The sequence below is a fragment of the Giraffa tippelskirchi genome, chromosome 12 (genome assembly GCF_054371585.1).
Source record: "Giraffa tippelskirchi isolate mGirTip1 chromosome 12, T2T-mGirTip1v1.2.pri, whole genome shotgun sequence".
Classification (NCBI taxonomy): domain Eukaryota; kingdom Metazoa; phylum Chordata; class Mammalia; order Artiodactyla; family Giraffidae; genus Giraffa; species Giraffa tippelskirchi.
Genome location: NC_137286.1, coordinates 21,436,270 through 21,454,286, shown reverse-complemented (window position 1 = coordinate 21,454,286; position 18,017 = coordinate 21,436,270). Strand labels below are relative to the sequence as shown.

Sequence of the window (18,017 nt, the reverse complement as noted above, 5' to 3'; positions counted from 1 at the left end):
GATAAAACCCTGGATGGGGACTCAGGTGTGGGATGGGGGAGGTGAACGGAGGAAGCAGTCGTCTTGCTGACACTCACTTTAGGAGCAATTCACTTTCCCATGACAAAGATAAGAAAGCCATTTAAGAATAATTTACCTTTCAGCTTAAAAAAAAAAAAAGTCTGAAAAAGCCCATTGACAGGCATGAAGAATCCGTAGATGCTTCGCCTCATCCTCCTTGGGCTCCTCATAGAAGGAGAAGCCTTTGCAGGTAAGCAGAAAGAAGAGAGAAGTGTCAAAGTAGAACACACCTTACGTGTTAGCAAAGGGAGAATCTTCTAACTAAGCCCATGTCATTAGTTGAGGAATAATAGCTACTTACTTGAAACAAATACCAAATCTGTATTTTAAAATTTTTAGACAAAAACATAAATTAAGGGGGAATGAAACATATTACAAAGTTTCCACAATGTGAGTCATAAAAACAGCATGTTCCTCTGGGGAGTGATTTAAAAAAGACCTCCATTCACAAAATAGATAGAATAAAAGAAATTAGAAAACATTTCAAGATTATGAAATGAGTTACATTTAACCTAGTAGAAGTTTGTTATTTTATGTAGGAGGAACTGGCTGGGTTTAAATATATATATATATATATGTATTTATATTTATATTTATTTATTATTTAAATATATTTATATTTATTTTATATATGTATATATTTATTTATTTGCTTGCACCAGGTCTTTTTGTGGCATGCAGGATCTAGATCCCTAACCAGGGATTGAACCCAGGCCCCCTGCATTAGGAGTGTGGACTCTTATCCCCTAAGGAATTCACATGGATTTTTTTTTTAAAGAAAGGATTTGTTCCCCTTATCAATAAATCTGAAAAATAATTTTAGCCTATGGTAGCAAGATTATTCTGCATAAGATCTTTGAGACAAGTTTTTTCTTCAATGCCTTAGAGCAACAGGTCCTTAGACAGCCTCTCTTTCTATCTACTCTTCATTATTATTGTGCTGCTGGAGAAATGATTAAAACTGTCCAGTAGCAGCAAAGGCCCACATGCATGTAGCATTTCACTATAGATTAGGAAACTTTTGCAAGCAACCCAGCCAATGGCTTGGATTTATGTTCAGTGGCTTGGATTTATGTTCAGTGGGAAGGACTGCCAAACGTGAGGGAGGGGCAAAACTGTTTACTGTGGGCCCTCCTGAGTTTTCCACAGTGTAGATAAATGTGCTTATGGGGCTCCTTGTTTCCCAAAGAGAGGCAGAACATTGTCAAACTAAAAATCTCAGGAGTAATATTAATGAAATTTCTTCATGGGTTATCTAGAACATCATGTAGCATTCCTACCAGTGCACAAAATAGGACTATTTTCTCCTGCTTTAGGGTCAAGCTTAGGTTATATTAGTATTTTTAGTTAAATCACTATCCAAACGTGGGACCTTTTAAAGTTTGCCTGAACTCACTGGCAATGACAAATTTAATTTGTAATAAAGCAATTAGGTGGGGGCAAATGGCATTTTAAAGCATTTATTCACTTAACACACATTCATTGCCGCCCTATGATATGCCAAGGAGAGCATAAATTAATTGTCACCTCTACCCATTCCAAATATATTATCCATCCTGCGCACAGTTTTTATTTGATTATGTCAATAAATAAAATCTCAAATGATGACTGCATGGAAAAAATGACATACTGCATCAATGTGAATCTGTGGTGTGCCCACCACCCAGGACTTTCTGGCTTTGCCTTAGTAAGTACAGAAAGACATTTCAATTAAATAAAACAAATCCCATAGAAATCCTGATATGCTCATGCAACTTCAAAAGCAAAGTTGAAGTTACACTCACAACGCCTTTCAGGATTCTGTACCCATTTTGTGCTATTATAAGTTGCCATTGATTGATTTAGCTAAAGGACAAAGACGAAACAAAAATACAGTATATTTATAAAAATGTGGTTCTACTCCTTGCTTGCTTTACTTCAGACACATTCTCTCCATGGTTAGAAACAAGCCATGACAGTGGTCTAGCCCCAGATTTCTATGCATGGTGAGAAATCAGGCATAACCATGGTCTAACCCTGAATGTGATCTTAATGTTTTATACCACGGACAAATCATTAACATATGGAAATAACCCTCTCAGCTGCTCCATAATTGTGTTTAGACCTATAGACTCTACTGCCTCAACTTTATACTCCATCTTGAATTTTTTCCACTGTTCCTCCCAATTATAAAAGGATTTTCTTTTTTTTTTTTAAAGGATCTATTGGGGAGGAAAAAAATTTCGTTCTTTGTTTCCACCCTGCTGTTCTGTTGGCCTCAGTGGCTGCTCAACGTCCCCTCTCCAACCTCTAAATTAAGTGTTCATTTTCAAGTTCACTGCTGCGCTCCCCTCCCCCTGTAAAGGAAGGCTGTGGATGGTCCCCAGCCCAGTTCCTCACTCTCCACTGGGCTCCCCACAAAGCAGCCTCTCACCAGAGCCTGTCCTCAGATTTCTCTTTTCAATAAAGTTTATGGTGGGCTTACACCTCTAAATCATTTTTACTCATCAGGGCCACTCACCTCCCCTCTGTAACAACCGACACTCACTCCCCTCCTATTGCCTGGCACTGATTTTTTGCCCCTGTAACCTCTCTCAGTAGGACAGAGTGTGTTTTCTCTGGCTGGAGATAATATATTCCCATATCACTCTCACAAACCACAGAATGAGCTCCGCAAGGAAACTGCCCTTCCACTTCCCGTCATTGCTAACAAAGCAGTTTACAGAAATAAAACCAATGAGAACCACAGGTTAATGAGATAGTTAACACACACACACACACACACACACACACACACACACACACACACAGACACACATGAAAAGAATTCTTTACATGAAGACTCTTTTTTTTACAGAACTGCCTATAGGGTATTCAGCCATGGTTCGCAAAGGCTGACCCAGTGACAAGTCAAGCTTAAGATTCACCCAGGAGGGTGTTAAACATAAATATCCATAGGCCCCACCCCCAGAGTTTCGGATTCAGCAGGTCTGAGGTTTGGGAGCCTCAGAGAGAGACAGAATGTAAATCAATCTCAACAGCTTGAGTAAAAGCCCCATAAGCACATATATAACAACACAAGGATGCCAAATTTTCAAGCCATGTGAGGCCTTAGAATTCACACAGTGATTAATATGTTTGAGGAGAAGTATGATAAGACTTCTCAGTGCAAGTTAAGTCCTGACGTGAGGAAGATGAAAGCCTAGGTGTGTATCGGCCTGTCCACTCACCAGCAGCCTGTACTTGCGCCTGCGCAATAAACTGTGAGGACGCCACCTCACCTCTACTTCTCCCCGCCATCCCCAGCACCCCCAAAAGATGTGCCGCACATCTGTCTGACAGGACATGTTTGCAAAGGTCAGTCTTTATAGGATGGGCAATTCAGTTCATTTGCAACTGATTTATGTCCCATTCAAAAATGAAACAAAACAAAAACGATGAAAAATGACTCTGGGCAAAATAGAATGAACACCTCAGTAATTCTGTCTTCCTGAAGCACAATGAGCCATTTCCTTCCTGGGAATAAAAGTGTGAAGGGGATGTAAGCTAAAACCCCCATGGAGTGTAACTTCGATAAATCTGTGGGGTTTTGAGTATCACTCTTTCCACACCAGTACAGACCATCAAATGCACATGTAGTAAAATTCCCTCCCACCTAGGATCTTGCTTATTTGCAACTGTCAACCTATTTTAAGCAAGAGCATTTTTCTTACTAAGGAACCAACGGACCATCTCTCTTTCCCCATAAAGAAGTCCTTTCCCCATTGCACTCTAGGCTTGTGCTGTCTAATCCCATAACTACTAACCATACATGGCTATTGAGCATTTGAAATGTGACTATCAATAAGTAGATGTGTTTTAAGTGTAAAACAGTTATCAGATTTCAAGGACTGAGTATAAAAAAAAGAATACAAAACATTTCAATAATTTTTCCAGAGACTAATATATTGCTATGACAATGTTTTAGATATATGAGGTCAAATAAAATATAGTCAGATGAGATATATTGTTAAAATTAATTTTATAAAATATTTTTTACTTTAAAAATATAGCTTTTAGAATGCATTTTGTTTCAAGTAGCCAGTACTGTCCTAGGTGAAGTCCAAGACATTATTTTTCATCTCAAAACTTGTCACTCATCCTCCACCGCCAGGGGCATGTTCACCCTACCCACCTCTCATCTTGACATGCCTCCTGGAAACCCTCTCATCTCACTGTTACCCGGTCCCATCCCCAAATTCCACTACAAGCCTGAAATGTTTTGCCCACCATCCTTATCAAGTAATCTCTCCCTTTTTATTTCAACAGATTCTTAGTTCCCATATCTCTTTCATGAAATCATCAGTTTTTCAATGAAGAAAACCCAGTTGCGTATTATTCACTTCTAGACATTTCAATTTGGCCACAGAACTCATAGGGCTCTTATTTCCGATTGTTTCCCAACAACTCATTTATTCATTTGTTCAACAGCATTCACTGGGCCCCTCCTGGAGGCCAGGCTCTGTGCACGCCACGGGGGTTACCTAAAGATGTCAGTGCACAGACCCAAGGTGATGTGCAGAGTAACATCAACAGGAACTCTTAGATAAAACTGATGCTCTCCTGTCCTCAGACCCAGGAGGACTCTCTACTTGCAAACACCCTTCTGAGGAAGGATTTAAATGCAGTGCTCATAAGTAATATAAGTCTTCCAACTTGGAAACCTGAAACCTCCTGACTCCATATTAAACATTTCCCCTCTCTCACACTTTGTACTCTCCCTGGTGTTTCCCTGACTACATTATAAACTCCATTTGTCTTTGTAGTTCCCATTTCCTTTGCTGACACAGTATTCAACACCATGTTTTCATATAAATAAATATACATATATGCATGAGTGTGTGCTAAGTCGCTTCAGTCATGTTTGACTCTTTGCCACCCTATGGACTGTAGCCCGCCAGGCTCCTCTGTCCATGGAATTCTGCAGGCAAGAACACTGGAGTGGGTTGCCATGCCCTCCTCCAGGGAACTCTCCAACCTAGGGATTGAACCCACATCTCTATGTCTCCTGCACCACTAGCACCACCTGGGAAGCCCCATATACATAAATATGTATGTTATATATAAGACTATGTATATGCATAGTCATTTATATCCTAAAATAAGATAGGTACTATTACTGTTTCTATTTGAAGATATGAAAAACTGAGGCACAGGGAAGTAACTGATGTTACATGGATAATAAAGAAGCAGAATTTAAACCCAGGCAGCCTAACTCTAGAGCCAGAGTTCTTAAGTACTAGGTAATCCTGTCTCAGAGAGAATACAAACAAACACCAAGGAGCATGTAAGCTTGAAGCTGGTGAGGCCATCTGGTGCCAAGTGAGAAAAGCCACATCAAAAATGAAGCCCATGTAAGGAAAGGAAAGTTCAAGGAAAAGAGGGAGAGACAGAGACTGAGAGACAATAGGAGAAATGTATGAGATATTACTGATTATTTCATTTTATTTATATAATTCTCGAGGATAAGAAGCCAGAAACTAAACTACCTTTAGTCTTCCTAGTTATACAAGTAAATAAAGTCTTTCGTCATTTGTAGCTACAGGTTCTTAACTGGGAGTCCAACAACAATTGTACACAAAGTTCTTTGTATAAAAACAGAACTATGAAACAGTGTACATGCATGTCTCTGGGGAGAATCTCAAAGGAGACCTTGATTCTACCTAATTGCTGTGCTTACAGCATCTTAGCCAAATCTCCTCTGCCAGATCAGGTGGGGACACTTAGAATAAGGTTGTTTTCATGTGATAGCCTATGCTCACATTAGGTCTATCCCTAGAGCTACACTTATATGGAGGAAAATAAGTTATTTCTCATATAAAGGCAAGTGCTACAGCGCCTAAAATCTTTCCATAAAGGATTTATTAGTTACAATTTCTAATCATCTTTCAAAATGCAAAGTGTATGTCTATTAAACATAACAGAATTGAAAATGCACGCTTGCAACCTAAGGGTCCATCTATGGATGACTGGACAGTGGATGGAGGAAAGGTGATACATCATATATATATACAATGGAATGCTACACAGCCATAAAAAAGGGAACTGCTACTTGCAACAACACAGATAGAATTTGAGAACATTAGTCTAGGTGAAACAAATCAGGCAGGGATAGACAAATGCTATATGATCTCGCTTATATGGAAAACTAAAAAAGAAAAAAAATCAAACTCATAGATGCTGAGTACAACATTAGTAGTTGCCAGAGCCTGGAGGTGGGGTTTGAGGAAAATGGATGAAGATAGTCAAAAGGTATAAACTTCCAGTTATAAAATAAGTCCTGCAGATGTAATATATGGTTAGTAACACTATGTTGTACATTTGAAAGATGCTAAGAGAGCAGATCTTAAAAGTTCTCATCACAATAAAAAGAAAATCGTGACAATGTGTGGCACACACACATTGTGTAGACTTATTGTGATTATTTTGCAAAATATACAAACATTGCATCATTATGTACACCTGAAACTAATATGTCAATTACATCTCAATTAAAAAAAAGAAAATGTATGTTTATGTCAGCTCTTTCTCCAAATCCCACTAAAACGACAGTGTGTCAGTTCTGAATGTTTGTCTTCAGACCATTTCTCACTCTTCCCTTGTCCTCTGCTCTATTATTCAGAAGGACCACCTTCTGCTGGGCTGGGCCTCCCAGGCTTCCATGGGTTCAGCATCTAGGAACACTGATAGGAGTCAGCAGAGAGAGGAGAGAAGCCAGAGGATCTTCCCTCTCCCCGTCTGCCTCAGACAGGGAATCTGGCAGTGGTTGGGGCTCCTCTGAGACCAGCTACCACTACAAAGATGTACTCCAGTTCTCTAGCTATCACCAGGTAGTCCTGACCCTTGGGCTTAGGTCATACTACCACCTCCCCTGTCCCTCCAGCCATGGGTAACAGAATCAGTAATTTACAGAGTGAAAAAAAAAATGAAAAAAAATTCCTGTGAAGAAAGAACTTGGAAATACATGTTTAGAACCTGTTATCTTTCATTCAACAAATAAAAGGGTTAGATACAAACAGAACCCAAAAAGAAAGAACTAGACTTATCGATTTTGCCACATCTCAGACAGTAAAGTGTCTGCCTACAATGCGGGAGACCCGGGTTCGATCCCTGGGTCAGGAAGATCCCCTGGAGAAGGAAATGGCAACCCACTCCAGTACTCTTGTCTGAAAAATCCCATGGATGGAGGAGCCTGTTAGGTTACAGTCCATGGGGTCACAAAGAGTCGGACACAACTGAGCGACTTCACTCAGAACACATGAGATATTGGGAAAAATGAGGCCTTTCCATGCTCAGATTAACTCACTGTGCCATTCTTCAAGCAATAATATGCTATGAGAGGCAAAAACAGCCCACAAAAAAACTGAAGCCATGAGGTTTGGCCTGGTGTACCCCATGCTCACTTTGACAATGCTTGCAACAGCTTAGAACCCAATGCCCTTGACTATCATCAAGGAAAGTAACCTGGTAAAATCATTAATGCTCTGTGGTTTCATGTTTTAACCTTTATAGTTTACAGTCTGTCTTATTCAGAAGCACAGTCATTTCCTGTACAATATAACAGTGACAATTTCAGCAACAATTTAGTCTGTCCTGTGCCCTCCCTGTCACCTGTGTGTTGGTGCCCTGCTGACACATGCTCCCAATCTTACATATTCCACTTTGATTCAGTCAACTGCAAGAGTGTGGGGCTTTCAGTTTATTTCATGATTGTGAGTCTGTATTCAACATAGTTTTTATTGTCATGTAGGTCAAATACCATCCACTAGCCCACTGACTTCTCTTTCAGTGTCCCTGGAAGTTAGGTAAGAGCACTTGACAAATTTAAATCAGTGAATTCCATTTTCATAAAAATAGCTATATAAAAAGAAGACAAAGTTCTAATAAACTGGCACATTTCAAGAAATATCCTATTCAAATCCAGCTCCATGAAATGACATTTTTTAATTCACTAAGATGAGATTCCTATTAACTCATCAAATTGTGAGCTCTTTGTGGGCAGAGCTAACCTAGAACCCACATGTGCCAGATGCTCAACATACTTTGCTAAATGAATGAAAGAAGGATTACTGGAATGAATGAGTAACCATAATGTCAATATCATGTCTCATTTAAATCCTTCTTACTTCTCCTTGCTCATTTGAACACTGCACTAATTTAGGAAATTAGCATTAAATGAAAAAGACTATTTATCCCTCAGAGAGTTTAATAACAATAATCTGGCTTTTCAAAGAAGGTTGATATAAAAAATAGGAAGCAAAGGACAATGAGTTTTGCTTCAGTTTCTGAACTCTATATAAAAGATGGTCCAGGGAGTGCACACACCTCATTGTTGTTTAGTTGCTCAGTCGTGTCTGATTCTTTGTGACTCCATGGACTGTAGCTACCCATGCCCCCTCAAGCTCCTCTGTCCATGGGATTTCCCAGGCAAAAATACCAGAGAGGGTTGCCATTTTCTTCTCCAGCGGATCTTTCTGACCCAGGGATTGAACCTACGTCTCCTGCATTGGCAGGTGGATTCCTAACCACCGAGTCACCAGGGAGCCTACACATACCTTACATTTGAATACAAGTTGGATTTCCTTCTTTCTGTGTTTGGGTTTGCTGACTGAGGTTGTTATAGACTGAATGTTTGTGGCCCCCCCAAATTCATATATTGAAGCCCTAACCCCCAGTATGACTGTATTTGGAGGTGAGGTCTTTGGTTGGGGGGGAGGAAATAGGTTTAGATGAGGTCATGGGGGACCCCATGATGATGAAATTTGTGTTCTTATAAGAATAAAGACATGAGCCCCAAATTCATATATTGAAGCCCTAACCCCCAGTATGACTGTATTTGGAGGTGAGGTCTTTGGTTGGGGGGGAGGAATAGGTTTAGATGAGGTCATGGGGGACCCCATGATGATGAAATTTGTGTTCTTATAAGAATAAAGACATGAGAGTTTCCTCTCTCCATCACCAAGAAAGGATACAGCAAGAAGGCAGCTGTCTACAAATCAGGAAGAGGGTTCTCACCAAGAATCAAATTGACTGGCACCTTGATCTTGAGCTTTCCAAACTCCAGAACAGCCTCCAGAACAGCCTCCAGTCTATGTAATTTTGTTATAGGTGCAAAAGCTGACTATGAAAGAGCCCACATTCTCATCTTCTCTATCTCTATCAGAAATGTAATATTATTTGCATGTCACAGACACCCTCCCTTGCTTTCAGCCACCAGCCTAGATTCTGTTGCCTCTTCAGGTAAATTAAGCAACACGTCCATTCAATGACCAGCCTGACTCATCAAGTATTCCCTAACTGTGGTAGGGATTGCTTGACCATCATTGTTGGATGGCACTTCTGCTATTAAGCTCCATCCTAGGCATGTTGCTGGGTTTGATACAATGTAAATAAATGGAAACTTTCACTACAGTTTCAGAGCTTTTAATTTGAAAAAATAGAATTCAGTAATTTAGTCACAGATTTAACTTTAAAAAAAAATGCTCCAAATCATATTAAAACCCACAAGATTTTGTTTTCTCTTGGTGAACAGACTTAATACATTGCCCTGATTTGTATCTCCCTTTAAGAGCAAATGCATTTTCCAGGAAATATGGCACTCTGCACTGGCAAACAGATGTAGGAATAAATTCTTTAAGCACCATTTAAGAAGTTTACTTGAAATTTTGGAGTTTCACACCAAAATGCTAACTATTAAATAGCAATATGCTATATGCAATGCCAAGTGGAAGTCTGCTGTCATAATTCACTAGACAGAGTCAAGTTTTTACATCATTTTGATAAATTTCCTTTGCTCACCAGTTAAGTCACAAATCATACTTTATGGTTGTCATATGAAGGCAGTAAAATATTATATACCTTCAGATGACCTCTATCGAGAAATGCTTTTCACTGCTCACATTTTATCTGTCAAATAGTATTTTCTTTAAGAAGTAAATGTAAATGCCATTATTGGGAGAAGCTACCGGCTTAGGACAAGTTCTAGCATTTAGTGCTCTGACAGATCTTAATTTGGATATCAGCCAAAGTCAATAAAACTTGTTCATGCAGAACCTTACCTGGTTTTTACCACATTGAGAGGGTGCATCAGGCAAATTTCTACAAGACCTGAAAGATGATAAAGAAAAGTCCAGTAAACACTTATGCAAAGACTGGTTCCTATTTTCTTGACCCTATTGGTTTCTCAAGTATGAAGATTCAAATAAAACACTTGGAACTTTGGACATGACAGGTAACAGAGGCTAATAGCAAAATGCAAAAGTAAAACAAAATTTTATTTCAATGGGAGTAAGATATGTGACTACTTTTTTAAAAAATGGAGTATAATTGCTTTACAATGTTGTCTTAGTTTCTACTGTACAACAGTGTAAGTCAGTTATATGTATACATATATTCCTTCCTCTTGAGCCTCCCTCCAGGTCATCACAGAGCATTGAGCTACATTTTTATAAGTGCTCTGGCACAAGCAGGGATTTTAAATAGAGGAATGATACTAACTTCTATTAATATATTCTCCCATCAATCTGATCATCTGTCCAGTAACCCCTCCACTGCTCCCGATCACATTTATTAACATGCCAACACATGAGTGGTGATGCTCCAATCCTCTCCCCTTTGGTAAATACACCATCTCTCTCATCACAGCATGGAAGTTCTGGTGTCCCAAGCACCTCTAAGTCTGAAAAGCCAATGCCCAACTAGAAGAAGAGCACAAACACTATCATGCAAGGATTAACTGTGATTGGTGAAAGAACAGTTTCTTCAGTGTTCAATTCCCTGAGCTTTTCCTTCTCTCTGGAATGTTGTCCTCCTGTCAGGATACACACATATACACTTCTGAGAATCCTACTTACCCCAGATCTCAATTTGGGCAATTATTTTCCCAGAAATTCTGAGGCAGAGACTGTTAGTTGTCCCCTAGCATTCATCCTCTTTTTCTTCCTGGTTGCTCAGAATAAATACATCATTTCCCAGCCTCCCTTGCTGCTAGATCACCACGTGACCAAGTTCTGGCCAATGGGAATGTAAGTGAAAGTGGTTTGAGCAATTTCTAGGGAGTCTTTTAAACTTACAGAGACTGCTTCTCCCCTCTCTTTTCCTACTTCCTTCTGGTGGAATGTGGACCTAGGGCAGGAGAAGTCACCTTGCACAATGAGGTGATTTTGGGCCTGGAGGTCACACACAGCACAATAACAAGATAGAAGTAGATCTGACATCATGGAGTTCTGGTCTACCTCAAGACAATCATGTTAAAAATGTTCTATTTCCTTGAAACTATTGCTATTTGAGTTTCATGCCACTTGTCCTTGAACCTAATTCTAACACATACAGGCACCCTTTGATGCACTCCTGCAGTACCCTGGACTTGTGTTATTACATGGCACTGCAACTGTTTGCTTGTCAAAAAGCTCCATATGGACATAGATTCCACCTGCCTTATTCACATTTACACCTCCATCACTTTGTACAGTAGCTGGCACTCAGTAAGCTCAATAAAAGTTTGTTGAATAAATAAATTAAGGCTAATTAGGGTTCCTGCACATGCCATTATGCCAGTTAATTCTCTAGATAAATTCTTGAATTGGTAGCTGCTTATTCTAGATTTACTTCATTAGTTTGAACATCATGAAAATAAGTAAGGATAGAGAAATTTGGTAAATATGACATGAAATAAAGCACAGGAAGTACTTGAATGAAGAACTGCAGTACTGTTGATCATATATACAGATGTTCAGTCACCAATGATTCAGCACCTAATAGACTGACAAATGGTTCTTTAGAGAGGTGTGCATGCAGGGTACTGTGCTAGGTGCTGGGACATAGCCTAATGTATAGTTAAGGGTGCCTGAAAGAAAGAAGACTTTCAAAGGTGGGTACAGAAGTGACACACTGAGAACAACCTTACATGTAAAGGGAAAACAATAAGCAGAGAACAGCAATATGCATAAAACCAAGTTTTAGGCCCAGTGATTTAGTGTTGCTATTTATAGTGTGAAATGTTGCAATTTACCTTCCGCACCAATTATAGTTTTGCATAATGGTTTACTTTTATTGTCAAATTGTCAATTGTCTTCAAGAAACTTTGTCATGTTCTCATAAAATGAATGACAGAAAATTCAAATGTTTACAATTTTTAAAATATATTTATTTGACCATGCAGGGTCTTAGGTGCCACATGTGGGATCTAGTTCCATGACTAGGGATTGAACCCAGGCCCTCTACTTTGGGAGTGTGGAGTCTGAGCTACAGGACCACCAGGGCAGTCCCAAATATTTACAATTTTTAAGTAAAATTTTAACTCAGCTATGGCCTAGATGTGCTTTATAACTGAGATTATTCTTCGTAGGATACAAGGCTGATGTCATGAGGCAAAGACCATTTAAAATTTTTAAAGATATATTATGTGTGTGAATATAGATATATATGGGCTTCTCTTATGGCTCAGCTGGTAAAGAGTCCGCCTGCAATGCGGGAGACCTGGGTTCGATCCCTGGGTTGGGAAGATCCCCTGGGGAAGGTAAAGGCTACCCACTCCAGTATTCTGGCCTGGAGAATTCCACGGACTGTAAAGTACATGGGGTCGTAGAGTCAGACACGACTGGGCAACTTTCACTTCACTCACTTCACATATATATTTGTGTGTGTGTGTGTGTATTTCCCCTGGAAGCATTTTTTACAATTCTCACCTACTTGGCCAATAACCACTGGTGGATGACTCAATAGTATTCTTAGAGCTGGGAACAGAAAATCACATTAAAGGCATCACTTCACAGAAAGGATGGGTTTTTGTTTTGTTTTTTGGGGATTATAATGCTTACAACAGAAAGCAGAAGATCCACTTTTTAAAACCATTCCTTAATAACCTAAGCCACAGAAAAGAGACAATGGAGAGTGCAAGACCACACTGATGGACTGATCATGGGACACACCACCCCTGCTAACTCCTAATAGAACCCTCAAGGATAGAAAACTAGAATGCTGTGGTCCCGTTGTCATTCCTGTGCCTTCCTTCCTCGTTCACCTCTGCCTTCAACCATGAACAGTGCTGCAATGGGCTTCAGTAGCCTTTTAGCAATAGGATGGGGGAACTCGGAAGACAAACTAGGTGCCCAAAGGTGGACCTGAACATAGGTTATTAAAAGATAATGTCAAGTAATCCTTCAGTTCAGGTCTTAATTTTGATTTTAACTACACACAATGTTATTATATAGTAATCTGTTCTAAGATACATTGTTTGAGAACAGAGTCTTCTAAATTTAACTCCACCTTCTTATCATTGAGTCAAATCACATTTCCTTTCTCTACAATCCCATGACATATACCAATTCTATTACATTTTACACTATTAATATTATATTACAACTCTACTACATATATCAAGAATAGCATTTATTGTACCATGTTATGGCCATTAACATGTCTAGTCAAGGCTATGGCTTTTCCAGTGGTCATATATGGATGTGAGAGTTGGACTATGAAGAAAGCTGAGCACAGAAGAATTGATGCTTTTGAACTATGGTGTTGGAGAAGACTCTTGAGAGTCCCTTGGACTGCAAGGAGATCCAATCAGTCCATCCTAAAGGAGATCAGTCCTGGGTGTTCATTGGAAGGACTGATGTTGAAGCTGAAACTCCAATACTTTGGCCACCTGATGCGAAGAGCTGACTCATTGGAAAAGATCCTGATGCTGGGAAAGATTGAGGGCAGGAGGAGAAGGGAACGACAGAGGATGAGATGGTTGGATGGCATCACCAACTCAGTGGACTTGATTTTGGGTAAACTCCAGGAGTTGGTGATGGACAGGGAGGCCTGGTGTGCTGTGGTTCATGGGGTCGCAAAGAGTAGGACATGACTGAGTGACTGAACTGAACTGAACTGAACTGATGGCCATTAACATACAGAAATATATAACTGACTCTCCACACTGCTCCTTGCATCCCCATACTGGCCATTGCAATATTCATCTCCAGACATCACAGTCTATATGAATAGCATCTCCTGCACTTATGAAAATGTACAGTCAAATAAAAACCATGAGTTCTTTGAGAAGAAGGAGTATTTTACTTTACAGGCCCACTGAGCAAATCATGCGAAATACATGAAATTCACTCAGGAAGTTCTCTATCTATACTCACTCCCTTGGTGATCTCATTCTAATTCATGGTTTTAATTATCATCTATATGCTAACAACTTGCCCAATACATGTCCAGTACAGCTTCTCTTTCAAAGTCTAGACTTAAGTATCTGATTGTCTATTTGATGTCTCTGCTTGGATATCTAACAACTTTCTCAAAATTCACATGCTTTCACAAAATTCACATTCTCAAAATTCAACACCCCTATTCAATAAAACAAAATAAAATAAACAAAACAAAAACCAACCTGTTCAACCTTAGAATCACTGTGGACTCCTCTTTCTCTCAAAATTCTCTTCCAATCTGTTGGCTCTACTTCAAAACACAAACAGACTTATACCATCTCACACTTCCTCTACTGCCTGTACTCTCGACCCTTTTCTAGTTAAGTTATGGTCATCATTTCTCAGCTGATTAACTGCAGCACCTCATTAACAGGTTTCCCTTCATCCACCTTTGACCCCTTCCATCTGTTCTCACCCAAAAGCCCAAGTGATCTTTTCTAAAATGTAAGTCACTTCATGTCATTCCTCTGGTCAGCAATGACTCCCATCTCACTCACAGAAAGGCCATACATAATCCAGGCCTGCACTACTTCCCTCAGCAACTCTCTTACTATTCTCTCTCTCACTGATTCTACTCTGGCCACAGTGGTCTCTGTTGTTTCCCAAACATGCCAAGCTTGTCTCAGCTTTCAGCCTTTGTGCTAGCCATTCCCTCTGCCTGGAATGCTCCTCCCTCAGATTCTATGTGGCCAACTTCCTTCACATGGTCACTGAGTAATATGACCACTCTAATACAGAGGCCTGCTCCTTCCTACCCCAGCACCAAAAAACAAACAAACAAAAAAGACACTTCTTCCACTGCTCTGTTTTTCCCTTTTACCAAAGTACTTACCAACTTCTAACATAATACATTATTTACTTTTTTATAGTTATTGTTTCCTGTCTTTTCCAGTGGAATAAAAGATTCACCAGGGCAGAGATCTTTGTCTGCATTGTCCACCAATATGCACTAAGTACCTAGAATATGCCTGAAGCCTACTAGTTGCTTGATAAATATTTGTTGAAAAAAGAAATGGATTATACAAAATAATAAACTTCCACAATGATGGGACTCCTTTACAACGATATGTAGAAGATGAAGTTTTAAGAATTTAGCGTACATAAAAAAAAAAAAAGAATTTAGCGTACATAAAGAGAACTTCACCCAGTTATTCAAAGAATCCATGATAATGTATAATATAGTAAGTTAGTCTACTGAAACACTCTGAGTTTATACGTATCCTCTAAGTAGAATGGATTATTCCAAAGATAATTTTGTTAAGTAACTTTTTACAAATCAGAAAACGTCTCAACATCTTCATGAAGATGAAAAGGAATAGTAACGCAGAGAGAGAACTGAAGCATTCAAGCATCCCAAGATGTCAGTTACAAGTAAGACCTACGTTTTCCTTTCACCAAAGCCAAAAAATTTTGCATCGTACTATAGCCCTTTCCTTGGCATTTTAAAATAAAACCTAAGTCTTCTATTTTGTCCTCTGAAATTCATAGTACCCTAACCATTACCCTGATTTTGTGTGACAACTTTAACTCTTTAAAATATAAAAGAATTTAAAAATTTTTTAAAGAAAACCAGGAGGAATAAATGGTCTCAAACTGTGCAAATCTGAAATTCAAAAATAGAACAGCTATAGACAGAACTAATATTTTTTCATCTATTCTACTAGTCAAGCAAATCATTACAACATCCTATTTGATAGCCTGCCCAGAAAATGTGGTAGCCCTACTGAATTATAAGCAATGTGAGACTCATAAAGGGAAATCAAATAAATACTTTCCCCTAATAACAGTTAAAGCGTACTACCTTCGTGGCACAGTAAATTAATATTATGCACACTGAATTGGCTAAATAGGCAATGTAATTTCGCAGGTTTGAAAGATGTTGTTAAAAGTTAAGCTTTTGGGCAAGCCACAGACTTCCTTGAAAATTCTAAGCAAATATTATCATGGAAGTTTACTATTAGTTTATATTTTTCTAAAGAAACTAACTCCAAGCAATGGCCATTAGCACAAATCTAAAGGGAGTGTAGTAACTTCCTTGGCACAAACTTCTTGCTCTCATAAAGTTTATTATTGCATTGACTTCAAAATATAGGAAAATATATTTCAGAGTTATAAACATATGCATACATTATGCATGAAATCATGGTAGATAGAGAATGTACAAGGAAGGAAGAAAAGTTGAAGCAGAGCTTAAAAACAAGTGGGTTTTTAAAAATCACACTTTGAATGAAAAGACAGAAAAGTTGAGAATTATTAAACTAATGAAAATCTCACTTGTAAGCAAAGTTTTTACTAAACTCAATTTCAGCTCAATGTAATATATTTTAAAATTATTGTTTGCTATTTTAATTCAATGGAAGCTATCCTTTTATTTTCCTTTACTTGCTATTAAACTTTATATTAGACCCCAAGTAAGCTCCAAGTGCACTTAGGTAAGTGGTTCAATCTTCAGATATGTTGTTGGTCTTTTATGGAAAGTTAACTGCTATATACGGGCCTTAATATAATGAGTAAGGCAATGAGAAACAGCAGGGGAAAAATAAGCTGTGGATTAGGTTGGCAGATGGTAAAATACCCCAGTTCAGTTCAGTTAAGTCGCTCAGTCTTCTCCATCTATGTGACCCCATGGACTGCAGCATGCCAGACTTCCCTGTCCATCACCAACTTCCAGAGCTTACTCAAACTCATGGCCATTGAGTCAGTGATGCCATCCAACCCTCTCATCCTCTGTTGTCTCCTCCTCCCACCTTCCATCTTTCCCAGCATCAGGGTCTTTTCTAGTGAGTCAGTTCCTTGCATCAGGTGGCCAAAGTATTGGAGTTTCAGCTTCAGCATCAGTCCTTCCAATGAATATTCAGGACTGATTTCCTTTAGGATGGACTGGTTGGATCTTCTTGCAGTCCAAGGGAATCTCAAGAGTCTTCTCCAATACCACAGTTCAAAAGCATTAATTCTTTGGCGCTCAGCTTTCTTTATAGTCCAACTCTCACATCCATACATGACTACTGGAAAAACCATAGCTTTGACTAGACGGACCTTTGTCAGCAAAGTAATGTCTCTACTTTTTAATATGCTGTCTAGGTTGGTCATAGCTTTTCTTCCAAGGAGCAAGCATCTTTTAATTTCATGGCTGCAGTCACCATCTGCAGTGACTTTGGAGCCCCCCAAAATAAAGTCAGCCACTTTTTCTACTGTTTCCCAACTATTTGCCATGAAGTGATGGGATTGGATGCTATGATTTTAGTTTTCTGAATGTTGAGTTTTAAGACAACTTTTTCACTCTCCTCTTTCACTTTCATCAAGAGGCTCTTTAGTTCTTCTTCGCTTTCTGCCATAAAGGTGGTGTCATCTGCATATCTGGGGTTATTAATATTTTTCCAGGCAATCTTGATTCCAGCTTATGCTTCATCCAGCCTGGCATTTTGCATGATGTATTCTGTATATAAGTTAAATAAGCAGGGTGACAATATGCAGCCTTGACATACTCCTTTCCTAATTTGGAACCAGTCTGTTGTTCCATGTCCAGTTCTAACTGTTGCTTCTTAACCTACATACAGATTTCTCAGGAGGCAGGTCAGGTTGTCTGGTACTCCCATCCCTTGAAGAATTTTCCACAGTTTGTTGTGATCCACACAATCAAAGGCTTTAGTGTAGTCAATAAAGCAGACGTAGATGTTTTTCTGGAACTCTCTTGCTTTTTCGATTATCCAACGGATGTTGGCAATTTGATCTCTGGTT

General features: G+C 39.1%; 1 protein-coding gene across 11 annotated transcripts in view; it reads right to left on the bottom strand.

Moving 5' to 3' along the window:
• The window catches only part of SLC25A21 (solute carrier family 25 member 21), a 516,014-nt gene that overhangs the window by 196,056 nt on the left and 301,941 nt on the right, over positions 1-18,017 (bottom strand). For 10 of the 11 annotated variants that reach the window (XM_081547885.1, XM_081547889.1, XM_081547884.1 and 7 more), the window contains one exon: positions 10,137-10,185. In XM_081547885.1, coding sequence (XP_081404011.1) covers positions 10,137-10,165 — 29 coding nt within the window. In that variant the 5' untranslated portion in view covers positions 10,166-10,185. Of the gene's footprint in view, positions 1-10,136; positions 10,186-10,931; positions 11,041-18,017 lie in introns of those variants that run through there. The other variant, XM_081547887.1, reaches the window with a different exon arrangement.